This window comes from Aythya ferina (assembly GCF_964211825.1).
Source record: "Aythya ferina genome assembly, chromosome: 14".
In the NCBI taxonomy this organism is placed as follows: Eukaryota; Metazoa; Chordata; class Aves; order Anseriformes; family Anatidae; genus Aythya; species Aythya ferina.
Window position 1 is genome coordinate 19,928,471 of NC_140312.1, and position 18,417 is coordinate 19,946,887.

General features: G+C 59.8%; 1 protein-coding gene across 5 annotated transcripts in view; it reads right to left on the minus strand.

Annotated features, from left to right (window-relative positions):
* ABLIM3 (actin binding LIM protein family member 3) overlaps positions 1-18,417 on the minus strand; it is a 42,091-nt gene that overhangs the window by 4,183 nt on the left and 19,491 nt on the right. For 3 of the 5 annotated variants that reach the window (XR_014698083.1, XR_014698084.1, XR_014698085.1), the window contains exons 2-14: positions 13,002-13,142; positions 11,758-11,941; positions 11,437-11,549; positions 9,662-9,788; positions 9,149-9,242; positions 5,699-5,786; positions 5,000-5,070; positions 4,613-4,684; positions 3,525-3,680; positions 3,142-3,171; positions 2,729-2,858; positions 1,882-1,980; positions 486-536 (exon numbers count right to left, since the gene is read on the minus strand). Coding sequence is in view for 2 of the 5 variants with exons in the window: in XM_084536201.1 (XP_084392327.1) it covers positions 486-536; positions 1,882-1,980; positions 2,729-2,858; positions 3,142-3,171; positions 3,525-3,680; positions 4,613-4,684; positions 5,012-5,070; positions 5,699-5,786; positions 9,149-9,242; positions 9,662-9,788; positions 11,437-11,549; positions 11,758-11,941; positions 13,002-13,142 (1,344 nt within the window). In the remaining 3 variants the exon portion in view is untranslated. The remainder of the gene's footprint in view (positions 1-485; positions 537-1,881; positions 1,981-2,728; positions 2,859-3,141; positions 3,172-3,524; positions 3,681-4,612; positions 4,685-4,999; positions 5,071-5,698; positions 5,787-9,148; positions 9,243-9,661; positions 9,789-11,436; positions 11,550-11,757; positions 11,942-13,001; positions 13,143-18,417) is intronic. The other 2 variants (XM_084536201.1, XM_084536202.1) reach the window with 2 other exon arrangements.

Genomic DNA, 18,417 nt, shown 5'->3' on the forward strand with positions numbered 1-18,417 from the left:
TGCAAGCCAGCCCCCCCCCAAGCCTCTTCCCCACCCTCCAGCACCCCCGGGCACATTTCCTGCAGTGTCCATCCAGGATTTTATCCAAGGGCTCCATGTGAAGCTGTAAAGCCCTGTCTTCATCCCTTTTCTGAGGCTGCTCTGACTCCTGGGGTCACCCTCGTCCCCTCTGCCACCCCTCATTGCCTCAGCCCCCCTCCTGGGGCTCTTCCTGTCTCCTGCCCAGCCCTCACCTGTGCCCTGCTCCTGCCCTCTCCCGATAACCCACCAAGCCTGGGCTCCCCGCTATCATCCTCCCATGAAGGACACATCCCAAAGCTGCCTTTTTCTTGCACTAAACCTAATTAAAGGGATTCTGGAGGGGAGGCAGGCACACTGGCCCCACAGCCCAGCTCCCCAACACCTCTCCTGCCCATGTCTCCCCCCATGTCCCTAACAGAGACCCGGGCTGGTGAGCAGGCCCTGCAACCAGCGTGCACACTGACCGTGTCGCTTGTAGATGGGGGGTTTCCGGTAGATGTTGCTCTCGCCAGCTGCTGGGGAAGAAGGAAGGGAAGAAAAAAGGGAAGAAGGACAGACGGGGAGGTCAGTGTGAGCTTGCGGAGAGTGGGTGGAATAGAAGCCCTGAAGATGCTGCCCCACGTCAGCTTCCAGCACGCAGCTGCCTCCAGATCCAGGCGCCTGGCCGGACCCAGGCCGGCTCCATACTGGGGCCGGGAGCTCAGCCAGGGCTGGGGCAGGCAGCGGTGGGCAGGGGGACATGCAGCGAGCGCCCCTGGTCAGCATGCACTGCGGGAGGGGGCACAGCTCGAACCGCCGGCCCTGCCAGCCAGCAGCAAGGCACCGCGGCTCTGCCTGAACCAGGTTCATGGCACAGGGGGGGGACGCTAGCGCCTGAGAGAACCACCTGTGAGCTGCCTCAGGGGCACAGCAAAGTCAGCCAAAGCCTCTTTCCACAGCAGAGAGAGAAAAGAGCCAGCTGGGAGGGAAAGCGAGCTGCAGCCTCGCTCTGAGAGCCCAGGGGCCAGGCAGTTGAGCTGGCAGAGCGGGGAGGGGGCCATCCATAAAGCACCGACCTGCAGGAGGGCAGGGCCCTGCTGGGGATAGGGGGTACGGGAGAGGAGCAGGGGACCATGGTGGGGAGCCTGCAGGTGTCCTTGTGGCCTGGGGTGTCACCTGTGTGCCGGGCGTCCCGTGCTGTGGTGGTGGGACAGGGCAGAGTGAGAGGCCTGAAGCTAGGCAGGTTGGGCTGGGGCTCTCCTCCGGCTCCCTTGCCCATGCAGGAGGACAGCTGGGTGGCTCTGCCTGCTTCCCTTCCTCCTCTCCCCCCACTGCCCCCTTCCCCCCCACCCCCCTCGTGGGCTCTGTGTGGCTGGGAGCGGGTGGTGGCCCTTACCTGGTGGCCCCCTGCAATCCCTGCAGAAGGGGAGCAGGCAGCTGGCAAGCCCAGAAGAGTCTGGGGGGAGGGAGCGGTGGGCCCTAGGGGGAGTATAAAATAGTCATCTGTAAAGGGGGGGCACGGAAAGGCCTCCGGCAGACACGTGCCGCCTTGTGGTCCTGGGGGGAGGCGGGGGGGGCAGGCTCCGCAGGGCATCATCTGGTTGTGCAAGTGGCAGGAGGTCAGGCAGGGGGGGACAAGAGGGACATTGAGGAGGTCAGGCAGACTCCAGGGGGCTCCAGGACACCTGGGTGGTGATGGAGAGGGGGGAGAGTTTGAGCTGCAGGTCCTGTTTATGGATGGCCTCTGCTGGGAGGAGATCCTGCTGCCAGCTGGCTCTAGGCAGGCGGCGGAGCTACGCATGCGACACACAGGGGATGGCACATGCGGGCATGCGACAGACACGGTGCTTCCCTAGGGGGCCCGTGGGCTCTGGAGCCTACCTGGAATGTGGAAATGCTTGGGTGCTTGGTATGAGGTTGGAGTAGAAGACCTCACATCTAACTGGCTATAGTAGGGGGAGCTGCGCCCGCTTTCTGTGCCTATGCGGTGCCGAGCAGAAGCAGCCATAAGTGACCGAGAGAGAGAATGAGAGGCAGAAGAAAATGGGCATTAAAGGCAGTGGTGTCAGACGAGTGGGGCATGGCCCACATGGCGGTGGGGACGGGGACATGCGCCAGGCTGTAGCCCAGGGTGGGGTGTGCCAGAGCAGAAGGGGGATTTCCTGCACCCCTGAACGAAGGCAGGCTGCAGAGGGGGCCCCACGGTAGGTGATGTTAGCTCAGGACCTTTGTAGTGCGGTGCAGGGGCTGCATGGGGAGGCAGCACCTCCGGACACACCAACCTCGGCTTCTCCCGTCCGCTCCTCCCTGGCTCCCAAGGCCAGGAGACCAGGCACACCACTCTCTGCTTGCTTTCCTGCTGCTCTCGAGGGTGCATGTGTGCATGCACAGGGCCCTTCCTTGCAGCTCTTGCAGCACAAGCACCCCTGTGCATGTTCTCTGCTGCTAGCAAGACAGCTGAGGGAGCAGCTGAGGGAGCTTCTCTCCTCTAGGCCTTCCTGGAACTTGGACCCCCCCCCCCCCCCAGCCAGTTCTGCATGAGCCCCAGCTCAGGTCTGAGCCCCCTTGGCCTCTCCTTGCCAAGGACCCCACCACTCCTGAGTCCTTGTCCCAGCCTGCTTGCCAGGGGATGGACCACTGACGTCCCCTGAGAGAAGCAGGGTGTGACCCCTGCTCTGTGTGGGGGTCTGAACATGGCCCAGCCTGGGCTCACAGCCGAAATCCTCACCTGAGCGGTAGAAGTGGTGGGGGGACCTCAGGATGGTGGGGGACATGCCCTGCCGGCTGTAGGTGGGAGAGTCGATGTAGCCGGGGCTGGAAGCTCGCCTCTGTCGCATGTCAAAGCTCTCATAGATGTCCTGGGGATGGAGAGGAGCAGGGGTTAGAGCTGACAGGGTGAGCAAGGGAGGCAGGCTGGTGCAGGGAGGCACCCCATGGCCAAGGATACTGGCATGCACACGTGTCCTGTGGGGGCTGCAGGATGTCCCCAGGCTGCTCACTGAAACATGGGCAGCAGAGCCCAGGGGCTGGGCAGAAGCAGCCCTAAGGGATGGGGTTCCCCCATTCCCCCACCTTTGGCCAGCACTTGGCAGGGGATGTTGAGTGGAGCCCCAGCAGTGTCAGTCCCCGTGGTGACATTACCTGCGAGTACGGGGAGAGGGTCCCCAGGGACTGGAGGCAGCGGGAGGTAGAGAGGAGAGACAGAGACAGTGCGTGAGTAATGGGAGCGGTGACAGCAGGGCCACACAGTGGCTCGTTTTCCCCATGTCACAGTGAGAACAGACTCACTGCCCTTTTGGCAGTCTGTCCCTGCACCCTGGCAGGATGCGAGCCCACACCATGCCCTCCTGCTCGTGACTGCCATAGAGAGTTCCCTACCACCTCACTGAGGGTGATCTCTGCTCCCCTGGGGACAGGTCCCCCCTTGTCCTGCCTCTCCGCAGGGCTCCTGGAGACTCGGGTGAAGCCCCACACCATGTCCCCAGACCAGGGTCTGGCTCTGGGCATGTCTGGGCTCTCAGTACCTCCCCATAGCTATATCTCTCCAGTGTCTCATCCGACGTGTATCTGTGATAGGGCTCATATGAAATGAGGTCAGGACGCTGCACTTCATAGATGGCTTTTATCTTGGGAAGAGCTGCCAGGTCTTTGTAATTAAGGATCTCATTATCCACTTTAGCCTAGGGAGAGGGAGAGACAGAGAGACAGCGTCCTGGTTTCAGTTAGGACAGAGTTAATTTTCCTCCTAGTAGCTGGTAGGGTGCTATGTTTTGGATTAGGATGAGAAGAGTGCTGATAACACCTGATGTTTTAATTGTTGCAGAGCAGTGCTTATACCAAGACAAGGATTTTTCAGCTCCTCACTCTGTCCTGCCAGCAGGCAGGCTGGGGGTGCAGCAGGAGCTGGGTGGGGACAGACCCAGGAAAGCTGACCCAAACTAGCCAAAGGGGTATTCCATCCCATCTAGGGTTATGCTGAACAAAAGATAGGGCTGAGTGGCCAGGGTGGGGGGGCTGGACTGCTCGGGGTTAGGCTGGGCATTGGTCAGTGGGTGGTGAGCAATTGCATTGTGCATCACTTGTTTGTACACATTATTAGTAGTAGTACTATTATCATCATTATTGTTATTATTATTATTGTTATTATTATTTTCCTGTCTTAATAAACTGTCTTTACCTCAACCCACAGGCCTCGCTTTCCCATTTCTCTCCCCCATCCCAGAGAGGGAAGGGGGGAGGGTGAGCGAACGGCTGTGTGGTGTTTAGCTGCCGGCCGGGTTAAACCACGACGGATGGAAAGGGAGAGAAGAAGAGGGAAGGGGAGGCTGGAGCACACAGTGCAGAGCTGGCACAAGCGTGCAGAGCCCCAGCACCACCACAGCAGGGGCGAGAGGTGAGCAGAGGCAGCCAAGAGGCAGCAGCAGGATGGGGCAGAGGAGCTGGGATGAGGGGACAGCGGGACAGCGTCCTTCTGAGTGCTCCACTCTGTGCCAATGGGGCAAGGGGACACAACTCCTCCATGCTGCTGTGGAACTGTCTCCCCCTCCCTGAGTCACCCCAAATCCATGGTCACAGTGCTGCCCTGTGGGGCTGAGAGCAGAGCTGTACTTACGCAGATGACTCTGTTAGGGGAGCCGATGCTGGACCCAGGGGGCGAGATGGAGGTTTCTGATGTCCTTCTGTGCTGTGGGGACAGAAGAGTGAGGGCAGGTGAGAGCCCAGGCAGAGCCCAGCCCGGGCAGGGCAGTGGGGGCAGCGAACAGTGCTCGTGCTGGGGCTGAGTCTTCCTGCAGGGGCATCCCCCACCCACTACCCATGACCTTTTCAGGGGATGTGGGGCAGGAGAGGGGCTGCTGTACCCAACACTGTCCCCCTGACAGTGGGGACGGGGCTCGCACAGGCTCAGGAACCACGCTGGGCTGGGACACTACTGCAGCAGGAACCAGGACTCGAGGGTGGCATCACCTGGGATGTGCCACCTCTGGGAGAGACCCCTCACCTTGCCACCTACCTTCAGCTTCTTCTCTGCTCGGGCTGCCTGCTTGCAGATGGGGTGCCACACTTCAGAGCCTGAAGTGCAAAGGGAAAGTGTTTGAGCTCCGTGCACAGCCTGCACCCCCAGTTAGAGATTGTCCTGTCTTGTCCCTGCGTTCCCTAAGCCCTGTCATCTGCAACACTGTCCCAGAGCCTGCTGTCCCCCAGGGGGATGTGTCTGTGCTCCCCCCAACTGCACTGAGCAAGAAATGCGTTGGTGCACGAGCTGCACTGGTGCTCGAGGTGTGCAAGTCCTGCACACTGCAGGGACAGCTTCTGGGGGTGGCTGTGCCCCAGGGGGACACCTGAGCATGCTGTCCCTGCTGCCCACAATGGGGGTTTTCCTGAGACCCACACCCTGGCTCTCGCTGTGCACAACAGTCCCTTCACCACCCATGTGGCAATCAGTGATTTGGGATGATGGGCAAGCACAGGTTATGGAGAGGAACCAAACCCTGCACAGGAGCCAGACCTTAAGGTGGCTGAGGGCAGGGACGAGCTGCTCTGACACCAAGCCAGTGGCCAGGCTGGGCGACAACCTCACCCCTGCGGTGCTGCTCTTGGCGTAACCTGGGCAAGAGGCAGACGGAGTGGATGGGATGGGGTCCCGGGCCACCTCCCCTGGACCAGGGAACATCCCTTGCCAGCACAGCAGGGTTCCTACCTGTGAGGTACATCTCCTCGCCTTCCGTGAACATCTGGTGGCAGCGCACACACCTGGCACAGGCAGGGTGGTAGTGCTTCCCTCCTGCCTGCAAGGAGAAAGGGCCCTGAGCAAGGCAGGATGCGGTGGAAGCCGTTCATCCAGAAACAGCCCCAATCTGGCAGGCTTAGGGCTGGACTGGAAGCCCAAAACCAGAGGCTAGCAGAGCCGGGGGGTCCCAAAGCTGAGCCGGAGCTGGGCTGCTTCCCCTGCTCTTTCACAGCAACCAGGGGTTTTATTGGTAGCTTGCCTCCACACCTAGCATTTCAGATATAGGCTCATTTTCTGGGCTCTGGAGCTGGGAGGAAGGAACCAGCTTGGGGCTAGGAGGAGTCGGAGCACAGCCCCAAAGGACGTTTTACTCCTGCAATAACCCAAGAGAGAGTGGAGGATAATTCAGGGTGCCAGAGGGAAGATGAGGCTCTGGCTGACAGAGGGAATGGTGATGATAGAGGTGGCTGGAAACAGTTGGAAACGGGAAGGATCAATATGAAAATCTGCTGTGAAGATTAGTGAGAGCAGCCACCAGGAAAGTGGTGATTGCCCACAAAATCAGCAGGGAACCAATCCCCGCAGGGTGTGGATGGCAGCCAGGGGCTGCCCTCTGCCCCTCTGGTCTATGCTAAAAAGGACCCACCATCACATGGGGCTGTGCTGACCAGAGACAGATATAAACACGTGGAAAAGAGACTGAAAACAACCCAGCTAAACCCCAGCTCCTAAAACACCATGGGCTAGCACGCCTGCAGTCCCAGCCCCACATTTCCCAGTGGCTGCAGACATGGGCCCCTGGTAAGGGATGTGTTGCAGCAAGGTGAGCGCGGTGCTCTCAGACCCTCTTGGTGTCCCCCTGTGGCTCAGTGTGCTGACACTAAGGGAAAAAATAACACAAACGCCTTTTTGTATATGGGAAAAGTGCTGCTGCTTTGGGTTGGACCAGGCTGGGAGGGAAGCGCTGCAGGAACACAGTGGGGCCGGCTGCTCCCCATCGTGCAAACGGACACCCCATGTCCCCAGCACCCACCGCTCCTCTCCAAAACTGTGTGCAAGCCCTGCTTGCTTTATACTGCTTAATATTACAACTCATAAAGGCTGGCAGAGGCTACGGGTAGCAGGACCCGTTTGTTACCACTTGGAGTCCCTCATAGCCTCATTAATCATTCATGCCTGGCCGTGCAGCTCCAGCCCCTTTGAAAGCCCCCAGGCTGGCAGATAGCATGGGAAGGCTTGTTAGGGCCTACAATTATGTAAAGGCGCCCTTTCCATCCTGTGCTCCACCAGGGAAGACGATTAAAGCTCTGGTTTCACGGGGAGTGCTCAGGAAGACGCTGAGCAGGGCCAGGAGCAGTGCAAGCTCCCTGGGCTGCCCGGCACGGCCACCGGGACCCCAGCGCTGTGCTGCTCTCAGCTCGGTGACAATGCCTGCGAGGAGGTGGCACCTCTCCTGACACCTCACCACTGCCTGCAGGGACCCCGGTGCCACAGCACATTACTTCCAGCCTGGCAGAGCGCCGCACACAAGGAGCGCTCCCTGGTGCTGCTGTGAGGTTGTGGCTGCTCGGGGCATCCCCTGGGATCCAGCCAGCATCTGTCTCCCCGCGGCCCAGCACAGGCAGAGCTGGCCGTCTGCCCCATCGCATATGTAGGGGCAGGAACATCGCATGCTTATCCTAAGCGGATGTGGCTGCACCAGGCAAGGAAAACCCTAAGAGCAGTGCAGTGAGCATCCTAGAGATGGAGAGTGCCAAGAGCCTGGGTTCCCAGCTCCCTTTCACTCCTCTTATCTGTCCCTAAACCCCATGCTGGAGGGGCAGAACATCCCGCACACTGTCCTGCTCCTGCTTCCTGCCCCTCAGCACTGCTGGCAGGTGGCTGGGATGCAGCGGGTGGTTGAGGATGCTCCAGTCCTGGCCAGGTGCTGTCAGGGACCAGACTGCCCCAGGGGAGCTGAGGCTCAAGCTGAGGGAGCCTCTGGCTTCACCATGCTCCTCTTGGAGGTTTACTAAGCAAGCAGCCCTGTGCTGGGCAGCTGCTCCGCAGCAGCTGCTGCAGTGCTGAGCTCATGCTCGCAGCAGCCAGCATGAAGCACAAAGTCAGCAGAAAGCCTTCCCAGGCAGGGGCAGCTCCCCGAGGGAGGATGAGGAGGAAGATGCTGGTGGGTCCTGGCTCCAGCTTCAGGAGAGGTCTCTGGGCAGGTGCAGTGCTCTCAGGCCTGCCAACCAGCAGGGGCCAGAGGGTGAGTGCTGCTTGTAGGTGTGCCAGGCTGGAGGAGCCCTGGGGCAGCTCCAGCAGGCTCCAGCCCCCTCCTCCAGCTGCTGGCAACACAACTGCTGCTGCTGCAGCCCATAGAATCTGTGCCTGGCTTGCTGCAGAGCCATGGTACCTCTAATTTTGGGATACTGCTTCCTATTGCTGCTGGCTGGGGTGGCAGAGAAGCTGGCACCAGTGCTGCTTGGGGAGCAGTTCCCTCCCACCCCACTGCAGAGGGGAAGGGCTCAGGAGTGACTTTGCTGCCTCTCTGTGCCACCACAGCAGGACCAGCAGGTCTGAAAACCACAGTGTGTTTTGTTCTGACATCTTTCTCTCTGCCTCCCACCTCCTGACCCTTTAGATTACGCTCAGACCAGATCACACTCCAGCCTTCTTCCCCCTGCAGATGTTGGGGATAGAAACACAAAGCAAGCGTGTTTGAACCCCCATCCCCAGGAGCAGGACTGCAGGAAGGACCAGCCCCAAACGGTCTTTCTTTCCCCCCTAAAACTACAATCTCCACCCACCTGGCTGCTCCTGACCGTACAGCTCTACAATCGCCCCAAACCTGCACCATGACCACCTGCACCCGTTGGATCCCTGCATGCTGGAGCAGCTCCTGCTGGCCAGGATGCTGAGCAAAAACAAAACCTCCTCCATATCTGTCCCAGGGCAGGAGCCCTGCTCTGGTGGCAGCCCTGGGGGGTGCATGGGGAGGCTGCATGCAGACAGGATGCTGCAGTCCCCCGCACAGCTGTGCTGGATGTGTTTCCAAGGCAACTGTCAGGCTGCTTGCAGGGATGCACTCGGCAGGCTTATTATGCTCTGGAGCTGGGCATGGCGGCAGCTGGTTAGGGCTGGTGTCCCCACAGCCGGGGCTCTGGGCACGTCTCAGCATGGCCAGTCACCACTGGGGGTGCTTCAGGGGCTCGGGGACCTGAGCCACCTCTCCAACGGTGTGCAGCATGGTGCTGCTCCTCCTCTAGCCCTGGCTCCTTCTCCCACTGCCACCCTCCAGACAAAGCGCTCAAAACGTGCCCACACCCCTGCTGCAGGGACAGCCACGGCCTCGAGGGAGGGATGCTGTGACAAGGGTGATGGGTAGGATGCACACAGCCCCCATTACAGGGCAGGACAAGTGGCTATGGCCTCGAGACTCACCTCCAGGACCCTGCCGCTGATGTACCGGTCACAGGTCTCGCACTTGATGCCGAACTGGGCATGGTAGTCAGACTCGCAGTATGGGACTCCATCCCTTCAGGAGAGGGAGGAGAGCGAGTTGAGGCAGGCGAGCTGGGCTGGGCACCACCTGCAGCATTGCCAAAATCCCCCCAGCCCAAACAGTACCCCTGGGAGCCACCTACCATGGGGCACTTGTTTTCTGCCTGCCTGTGGAGCCCGATCCTGGCAGGAGAGGGCACCTCGGGCACCAGCCCTCGGCTTCTCCATCCACCTCCTGCCTGGATTTGTATTACTACCTTTCCCCAGCTCCTGCTCCCTGTGTATTCAAGGACAAATTCAGCACTGCCTTATGCTGTTTTGCCTTTGATGCCTCTACTGAAAAGCAGCTCGGACACCAAACCACCCCCTCCCCATGGCCAGGTGCCCAATCTCCCAGCACTGCAGCTCCAGCAGCAGGGGATGGCCCCACCAAGCCCAGCCAGTGGCACTCACTTGCTGATGTACTCCCCGGTGAGGATGATTCCACATGTTTGGCACTTGAAGCAGCTGACGTGCCACTGCTTCTCCAGTGCCAGGAGGGACTGGCCTTGCTTGATCTCCTCCTTGCAGCCTGCGCAGTCTGGGGGTGGGCGAGAAGAAGGGGGACGCATGAAAACACCGCTGCCCCGTGGGGATCCTTTCTTTTCCACTGGTGGGAAGATGCCACCCTCCTGCCCATTCCCACAGGGAGCCAGGAGGAAAGCCGCCTGCTGGAGCTGGGATCAGCATGGCACAGAGCCAGGGCTCCCTGGTGACCTGTCCCTGGGGGCTCCCCGAGGGGCAGGGGCAGTGGGAAGCCCCTGGCAGTGAGCGGAGCAGAGGAAGGGCTGTGCTCTCCAGAAGCCGCGTCCGGCCCTGCCACAGTATTTATGAGACTCCCTTCCTTCCCCGCTTCCCTCGGCTCCTGCCAAGGCTGGGAGCAGGAAGCACATGGACCTCGGACCCCTGACCTTGGCTCCTCATCCTCTTCTTCCCTGTGCAGCAGGTTCAATGGCTGGACGGCGTTTCTCCTTAACCCCCTCCCTGCTGTCCTCCTTCCTGCAGCGCTGCGGAGGCGCAGCAGCACCATGCAAGCAGGCAGGGCTTCCCACTCAGCCCAGCCTCCAGCAGCTCTGCACCCAGCCCTTGCCTACTGAGCAAAGCTGGGGGGATTTTTGACCTTCCAAGGCCCTGGCCAAAAGAAAAAAAAGCAGTTGCATCAGCTTGGCTGAGTCAGGATCCAGCCCTTCTCACACGCAAGTGCTGCTCGCCTAGTTCTTAAGTTGCTCCCAGTGCTGGGGCTGCAGGGAGAGGCACAGCATCATTCCTCCGGGGAGGTCCTCCCCACTGAGGGCACCAGCTGGACTCCAGCAGCCTCAAGTGCCACCCCTGCAGGGTGGCAGTGCTAGGGCCACCAGAGGAAACACAGCAGGAGGGAAGCCAGGATGGCACCATGTGCCTGGCTGCTGCTGCTGGATAAAGCATGGTGCCCTCGGGTAACCTTGCTGTGCACACTCGGGAGGAGCTGGAAGGGAGGAAGCCAGCATTAGGCAGAGCCCATGGCAGCCCTTCCCCTTCCTGCTGCCCTACAGGAGGCTGCAGGTGCTGTGGGCTGGCCACAGCATGCCCCAGGCAGCTCGCCCACTTGGCTCGGGGTGGCAATGAAGACAGGGAAGACCTGTCTGTGAGCCCCAGCCACATCCCCAAATCAGGCAAGCTCATGGTGACACCTGGCCAAACCCACCCAAAACATTGCTCTTGCTGTGATTTAGGTTGGGATCATCAGCACAGGCAATGAGCCTGAGAAATGTTCCTAAGTTGGTGGAGGCAGTGACCAATGGCAGCCCTCGGGCAGCCTGTTGAGTCTCTGGCACAGGGACAGGGTGGCAGCACCCACCCAGGTCACAAACAGGCCAAGGGAGTGACTGAAACCAGCGGTGACCTGTAGCCCTGGGTGGAGGCCAGGACTGCCCTACTCCTCCTTCAAAACCTGCGAGCACTTGTGCAGGACTACACGCCAGCTCCCAAACCCTTCCCATCACCTCCTCGAGCACTGGCATGGGCAGCTCTGCCCAGCACCAGCCTGGGGAAAAAGGCACAGCTGTAAGCATGGGGGAGACCCAGGGGATGGGCTTAGAAAAAGGATTTCAGGGGAAGCATGAACAGCCCTGCTAGCCCCAAGGAGAAGGGCCTGCAGGAGCTCCTGTGGTCTCTCCTCGCAGGTGTCGCATAACACCTGCGTAACTTACGGCTGGGTCCGTGGATCTTGATGGGTTTGGTGCTGATGAGCGACTGGGAGCAGTTCTGGCAGACACAGTCCTTCCCGCTGAACGTGACCTTGTCTCCAATGGGGAACGGCTTCCTGTGGCCAAGGAGAAGGGGAGACATTGGAGCCATGTGCTCGGTCCATGGCTGCAGGTGAGGGCAGGCAGTGAGCTGGGCACTGAGGCAGCTCTCCAGCTTGGACCACCCCATAACCTCCCAAGGATTTCCACCAAGAAAACCAGGTGCCTGCTGAGGTGCACCCACCTCTGCACCCTCTCTGTCCCCTGGTGCCAGCGGGGGCTCACCTGCAGGTGCTGCAGACAAAGCACGTGGGGTGGTAGGTCCTGCCCAGCGCCGAGATGACCTCTCCAGTGATGAAGTCCCCGCAGCTGTCGCAGCGGGTGCCGTAGAGCTGCTGGTAGTCATGGGTGCAGATGTACTCCTGGTTCTTAAAGAAGAAGCCTGACTGGGCCAGGTCACAGCCACACACTGCAGGGGGAGGACACACACCCGTCAGGGAGGCAGAGGGCGGCTGCACCCCCTCAGGCTCAGGCCTGGGGCCTCGACTGGGTTTTCCCAGCCCTATTGGGCAGGTTGAGGTTAATCTTTTCCCTGCTGCTGCCCCAGAAGGGCTCTCAGGGCATCCCAAAGACACAGGTGTCTGCAGGCATCTCAGAGGGTTTGGTTTCCCTGCCCACCAGGCCCACTGGGACCTCCCCCAGCACCACAAGATGTCAGTGTTGGGCTGCAGCAGGGTACAGGATGGGGCCGCTGGGGAGGCATCCAGCCCCTTCCTTCCCTGCAGCAGGAACCGTGGGTGGTGTACAGCCCAGAGTGATGCACAGAGACATGGCAAGCCCTGGTCCTCAGTGTCATTCCCCTCCTGCATCTACAGGGAGACCTCAAGAGCATCCAGCCCTGTAAGGCACCTCAGGAACAGCACAGAGACAGGCTCCAGGGGCCTATGCACAATGCCCATCACCTCTCCTACAAGGTGATGGGGTGCAGCGGGGTGGCCAACTGAGCACCTGCCAGCACAGCCCAGTTCCCTGCTTTACCCAGGGCAAGAAAACTCGAGGCAGGATCATGCCTGGCTGGCTGTGGGGCCCAGAGTGCATCTTCACAGGCTGCCCTGGCTGTGCCAGACTCCTGTGGATGTGGTGGGGATGAGCCTTGAGGCTGACGTGGAAGCTGGTGGCAGCGAGCCTGAGGTGGCATGGGTAAGAACTGAGAGGGAAGGTGAGACAGGAGGATTTCCTCTCATTATTTATTCCCTTTCACTGGAAAGCAGGCAGCAAGCTCTGCCAAGATCTCCAGCCAGCTCCGTCCCCTTTGAAGCCAGTGGCTGCCTGAGCACCTTGTTGGGGGGGAGCAGCCTTTGCTCCTCGCAGACACCTTATGGCACTGAAGGACACAGCAGCCCCCAGCCACGTGTGCAGCTCCGAGGGAGTGACAGCACCCAGGTCTCTGGCACCCCTGTACCTGGTGGCTTTGGCATCCTTCAAGGGACATTGGCAGCCCAGTGCCATTGTGCCCTGCCCTGTCCTACCTTGGCAGGTGAAGCAGCGGATGTGGAAGTGGTTGTTCTGCACGCGTACCACCTCGCCCTTGCAGGTGTCCCCGCAGCGGTAGCACTGGATGACGGAGGAGCTGCTCCCAGGGGTGTAGGGGCTTTGCTGGTAGGGAACTGCTGGCAGGAAGGAGGGAGGGAAAAACAAGATGGAAGGGGTCTGTTAGCATTTGGGACGCAGCCTGGCTGGGCGTCATGGCACCGACAGCCCTGTTTCAGGCAGACATTAGGCAATGCTGAAGCTAAAAAGCAGACAAAACCATGCTGGTCCCTGGTGGCCCTGACCTGAGTGCACATCCCTGCCCAGGTCTGGGATTCCCTGTCCCCACAGAACTGCAGCCACCCACATGTGGCTCACAGGCCTGCATCCCAGTGCTGCTTCTTGCAGGTCCCTTTCAGGGTGCACATGCAGAAGGGGTCCAGGTCCTCTCCTGGGGATGCTCTGGGAGGTTTCCTTCAAACATACAGGTGCCTGGGGGTGCAGGGCAAGGAGAGCAACACCCCGAGAGTCAGCCCCTCACCAGAACACAGTGCAAGCACCCGGTCCTGCTTGCTGCCCCTACACAACTGCATCACCTGTGCCATCACACCCAAAGCCGTGCACGGCTCCCTGATACTCTCCTGTCCGCAAAGCAGGTGTAGAAGGAGCACGCAGGGACTGTCCACCCCGACTGCCCTGCTTGGCTTGGCTCCACCAGCCCTGCCTTGCTGTTGACCTGCTCATTTGGCAGCAGCATTGGGAAGGAACAACAAGCTTGTGGAGCTTCCACTTGTTTGTTTGGGAACTCGACGGAGAAGTCGTTTTTCAAGGAGCTGCCAAGGATGGCAGCAGCTGAGAGCCTTGGCCTGGGCAGGTCTCACCTCCTTGGCCAGCAGCAGCAGCCCCACCGCTCCTTCTGCAGCGGCACTGGGACGCATGCAGCCTCCATGCTCAGCAGGATGGGCACACGGGGACACCGGAGTTCTAGGGAAAGCCGTCTGGGTGCTCACCCCACTCCTTGACCCTCTTCCGGCAGCTCTGAAGACCACTGTGGTGGATGGATGCACTGCAGCCTCACCCCTACCCCATGGGAGGAACAGCGCGGAGCAGAGGTCTTTCTGCTGACTCAGCACACCCCAGACACGCACCACAAACACTGCGAGGAGCAGCCCCTGCTCCACCTGCACGCTGCTCACAGGAGCTCCGGGCTGTGCTAATCGCCATGCTAATTGTGGCTGGCACAGACCGAGAAGCAAGGCCTTGTTTGCTGCGTGGTTTCAGAGACAGACTTGCAATTTGGGCAACCTGGCCACTGAAGGGCAAAGATTTCAAAGGACTGGAGACTTTCTGACCCAGAGCTAAACTGCGTACCCAGGAACAGGAGACGCAGCAGGCTGAAAGCTGGCACGCCAGCACCCTGTGGAGCAGGGAGGACGGGGCACAGGACAGAGGAGCTCACTCATCGGAGAGGCTCTGCATTCTCTGAGGGACAGATCGGGTGTCAGGGAACAGAAACAGCCCATTATTGGCCTAAAAAGCAAAGAAAGAAAAATCAAAGTGAGATTAGAGACCATCTCATGGTAAAAGCCCATCTCACAGGTCAAGCACCCATGGACATGCTCTAGGACATGTGGGGCTGCTTGCTGCTACCACCCATGGGGACACAACAGGGTGACAACGTGCTGGTCCCCCTGACTCTGCTCTGTGCCCTGGGGCTGTGAAGGGACAAGGACTGGAGCCTGCTGCTTCTGTGCTGCCTTGGGAAGCTAGGCTGAGTGCTGCGAGGAAAGCTGAGATGCTCTATGAGAATCCCCCTGCCCCTCTGCAAAGCTCAGGCTCCAGCCATGGCACGAGCTCCTGAGAGCTGCTGGGATTTCAGATCACCTTGGGGTCCCAAGCAGAATGGAGGGCACCCATAAAAGCAGCAGTGCCAGGGGTCCAAGACCTCCTGTAGCAGCTGTGAGCCCATGAATGTTGCAGCAGCAGGGGGAACCCTGGGCTGGTCCCAACAGGAGCACCCGGGGATGGGTCTCCTGCAGTCAGGGGACATCCCTGCTGGAAGGGTGTCCAGCAGAGCAGAGCCACAGCACTGACACTTTTCATCGCATGCACCCCATGCTCACACCCTGGCAGGGAGCGAAGCAGGAGTCAAGCCCTGGGATGCAGCCATGGCAATGCACACAGCTCAGCCAGAACAGCAGGAGGTGGGAAGCAGTGGTGCTGAAAGGCTGCAAATTACATCAGCACTTAAATAAACATTAATAATAATAAAGAGGAAAAAAAATGTCAAAAAAAGCATCAACATCACTTATTTGGGACTTCTGGTCTCTAGGGGAAGTGTTTGTGTGTCCATATGGCCAAGCCCTGGTGCTGGCGGGCCTGAAGGGAGAAGAGGGAAAGGAGCTGGGGATGGGAGAGGTGATGGAGAGGTGCCCGTGGCTGTCACCGTGCTGGCAGGGATGACACCCATGGAGTCACTCTACTGGCATCCACGGGGACAGGAGCCAGCTTAGGGCACTGCCACCATCCTGCTGGCTTTGTTCAGTGCTAAGACCCAAGCTCCCTGGTTTGTGATTAGGCTCAGCCTCGTGATGGAATTTTTGCCAGGAACATTAACGCATTGTTTTGCTGGGGCTCTGCTTGTTTTCCAGCAGCCAGCTGCCCGCCTCGTGGCCCCACGCAGGAAGTATTACGCAGCACAGCACCCCTGCACAGGGGGGACAGCTGAGCGGGGCAAAGCTCATTACACCCAAATAATCCAGTAATAATGTAAGTAGCATTAGTGGCCTCGCGGGCTGAGATACAGCAGGCGAAGGGGTGGGAGCTACCCAAGGAATGCCTTAATCTGCCCCTGTTTTGCTCCTGTTGTGCTCACAGGGCAAGATTTTAACTGGGCTTCACCCAGTGATCAATGCATTTGCAGCCCCCAGCAGGGTGCAGAAAGCTGCCCAGGGCTGGATCCCCCCAGGGCTGGATCCCCCCAGGGCTGTCTCCAGTTCCCCCTGGCCCTCACTGGGCACAACCCCAGGATAGCTGGGCAGTGAGATACGGTGTGGGGCCACGTGGGTACACAGCAGATCCTCCACTGATCTGGATTAAGGTGGCACCTCCGGTCAGGGATCGGTGCCCTGCACCACTTCAGGGACACACAGTGGCAGCCATACACAAGCAAAGGAGCTCAAAATCTGTGTGGGAGAGACAGTGTCCCCAAACAGCACCCAAAACTGCACCAAGGAGTACACCGAGGAGCTTTGTCCCCAGAGAGGGCATGGGAAGTGGGGCCGCAACCAGCCCAGGAGACACTCCAGTCCGTCAGCAATCCTCAGGTCCCTGCTCCGTGACACCAGGCGGTGGCAGCCCCATGTCCCTCAGGCAGGATGGTGCCATTGCAGGGAGGCAAAGCAGAGGATGGGTCAGAGGCTGGGAGCACAGTGGGGGCCAGGGAGGCTCAGGAAGAGGAAGCCCAGCCCCAGCAGTGCACCGGGCCGGAGGCGTCGAGGCCGAAGAGGGGCAATGAGTGGCTGGAAAGGAATTCTGCTGGAAGGGCTGGATGCTGAGGGAGAGGCTGGGTTGAAGCACTGGGACATGGTGTGTAATTTTGGGTGGGAAGGGCATGAAGGAGACCCTGCTGAGGGATGGGGGGGAGACAGGAGCCCCAGAGCCCCTGGGCTTGTTCCACAGGTGCACCAGGAGAGCAGTGCATGGGAGCCCCGCGGGAGGCAAGGGGCAGGATTTCCCCTCGTGCTGGAACCTTGCTGCGCCCCGAGGGTGGTGGGGAGGAAGGGCGGGAGCCCCAGAGCTGCGGGACGTGGTGTTCTCATCAGCTGCAGGGCTGAGGGCTTGTCCTGCAGAGGCCAAAGGCAAGGAGGAGCTTGGCTGTGGCCAGGGGGAGGAAGAGATGGGCAAGCTTGGGGCCAGCTGGTGCCAGTGCTGTGGGGAGAGCCGTGGTTGCTGTGCCCCTGCAGTGTCTCTGACCTTGGCACTTGGGAACTGTCCGGCTCCCAGCCCTGCAGCCGCTTCCTGCCTCATCCCTGCCAAGGATGCAGCAGTGGGGGAGGCACCAGGGCTGTGTCCACAGACAGCCTGGTAAAGGGCACAACACAGGCATGTGCAGCCCAGCTATGCCATGCACAGGTAGCCCAGCTGAAAGATGTGACAAAATACCCCAAATAACTGGGGGGCTCCGAGCGGTGGCTTAGCCGAGAGCTGCAGAGACAGCCGTGTGGCCATCTTGGTGCTCAGGTTGCTGGCCATTGCTCTCTGTCATGCTTCCACACATAAAAGTCTTTTGGAGCAGTGAGAAAATTCTCCCCTTGTGAGAATTTAGTGAGAAAATATCTCCCCTTCATTAAACTATTTTCATTCTAGTCTTTCCCCTGTGTAAAACCCAGAAGCATTCCATGATCCCTTACCTAAGGTTAACGTCAATTTTTTAAGCTGGGTGTTGCTGACAAAGGCTGAGTGCAGGTGCCATGGATCTGTTGCGGGGCACCGTGAGCCTGGGGTGGCTCCGGCTGCTCCACATTTTGCTGCCGCTTCCAGTGTTTGCACTGCATTAATTGCTGGCACCACAAGCAGAGCTGCAGGTGCGGGCTGTGGTGGCACCACTGAGCTGTGAGCAGCACCGAAGGGTCCCCAGAAAGTGATAAAAGAGCCCCGTTAGGGAATCACGGAGCAGGCAGGATTGGGAACCCAGCGAGGCCACGCACCTCTGCTCTCATAGCCATCTGTGGCTTATGGCAACAGCCCTCAGCCTGCTGCTGCTCCCCATCTTGCCTCAGGCTTCCCTAATCAGATCATGACCCATTACTGCTCCCACCTGCCTCACGCTGTCCCCCTGCTGCTGCCACTCCCACTCTATGTCACCTCCTTCAGTGGGACACAGGACAAAAACAGGACGTGGGTGCCAGGACAGCAGCGCAGCAGGGGACGGTGCAGGCGAGGGCAGGCGGCTGCCAGCAGCAGGACATTGGTACTGCTCCGAAATGAAAGGAGGGAGGTCACTGGGGAGCCAAAGGAGAAGGGGAAAAAGGGAAGCAGAATGGAGAAAATGAAAGAGGTTAGAGGGAAATAGGAAAAAAGAAAGGGAGCAGTGAATAGAGAATGTGCGGCTGAGTTCATTCCTGGCTGCGTTCATGGAAATTATTCTCTAAGCACAAGCATGAAGGAAGCCGGTGATTGTGTCCCCCCCCCCCGCTGCTGGCAGCTGCCCCTGACTGCAGGATGTGCATTTCCCCCGACAGGGCCAGGGAAGCCCAGAGAGCCTGTTGGGGCTGGGGCTGTGTGGGATGCACCTCCTCACTGTGGGGTCAGGCCCTGCCCCGGCACAGCCCTGTGTCCATGAGGACATGGGCTGTGTGGGGTGAGAAGCCTTGTGAAGTGCTCAGAAGCTTCCTGAGCCTGGCAGCTCCTCCC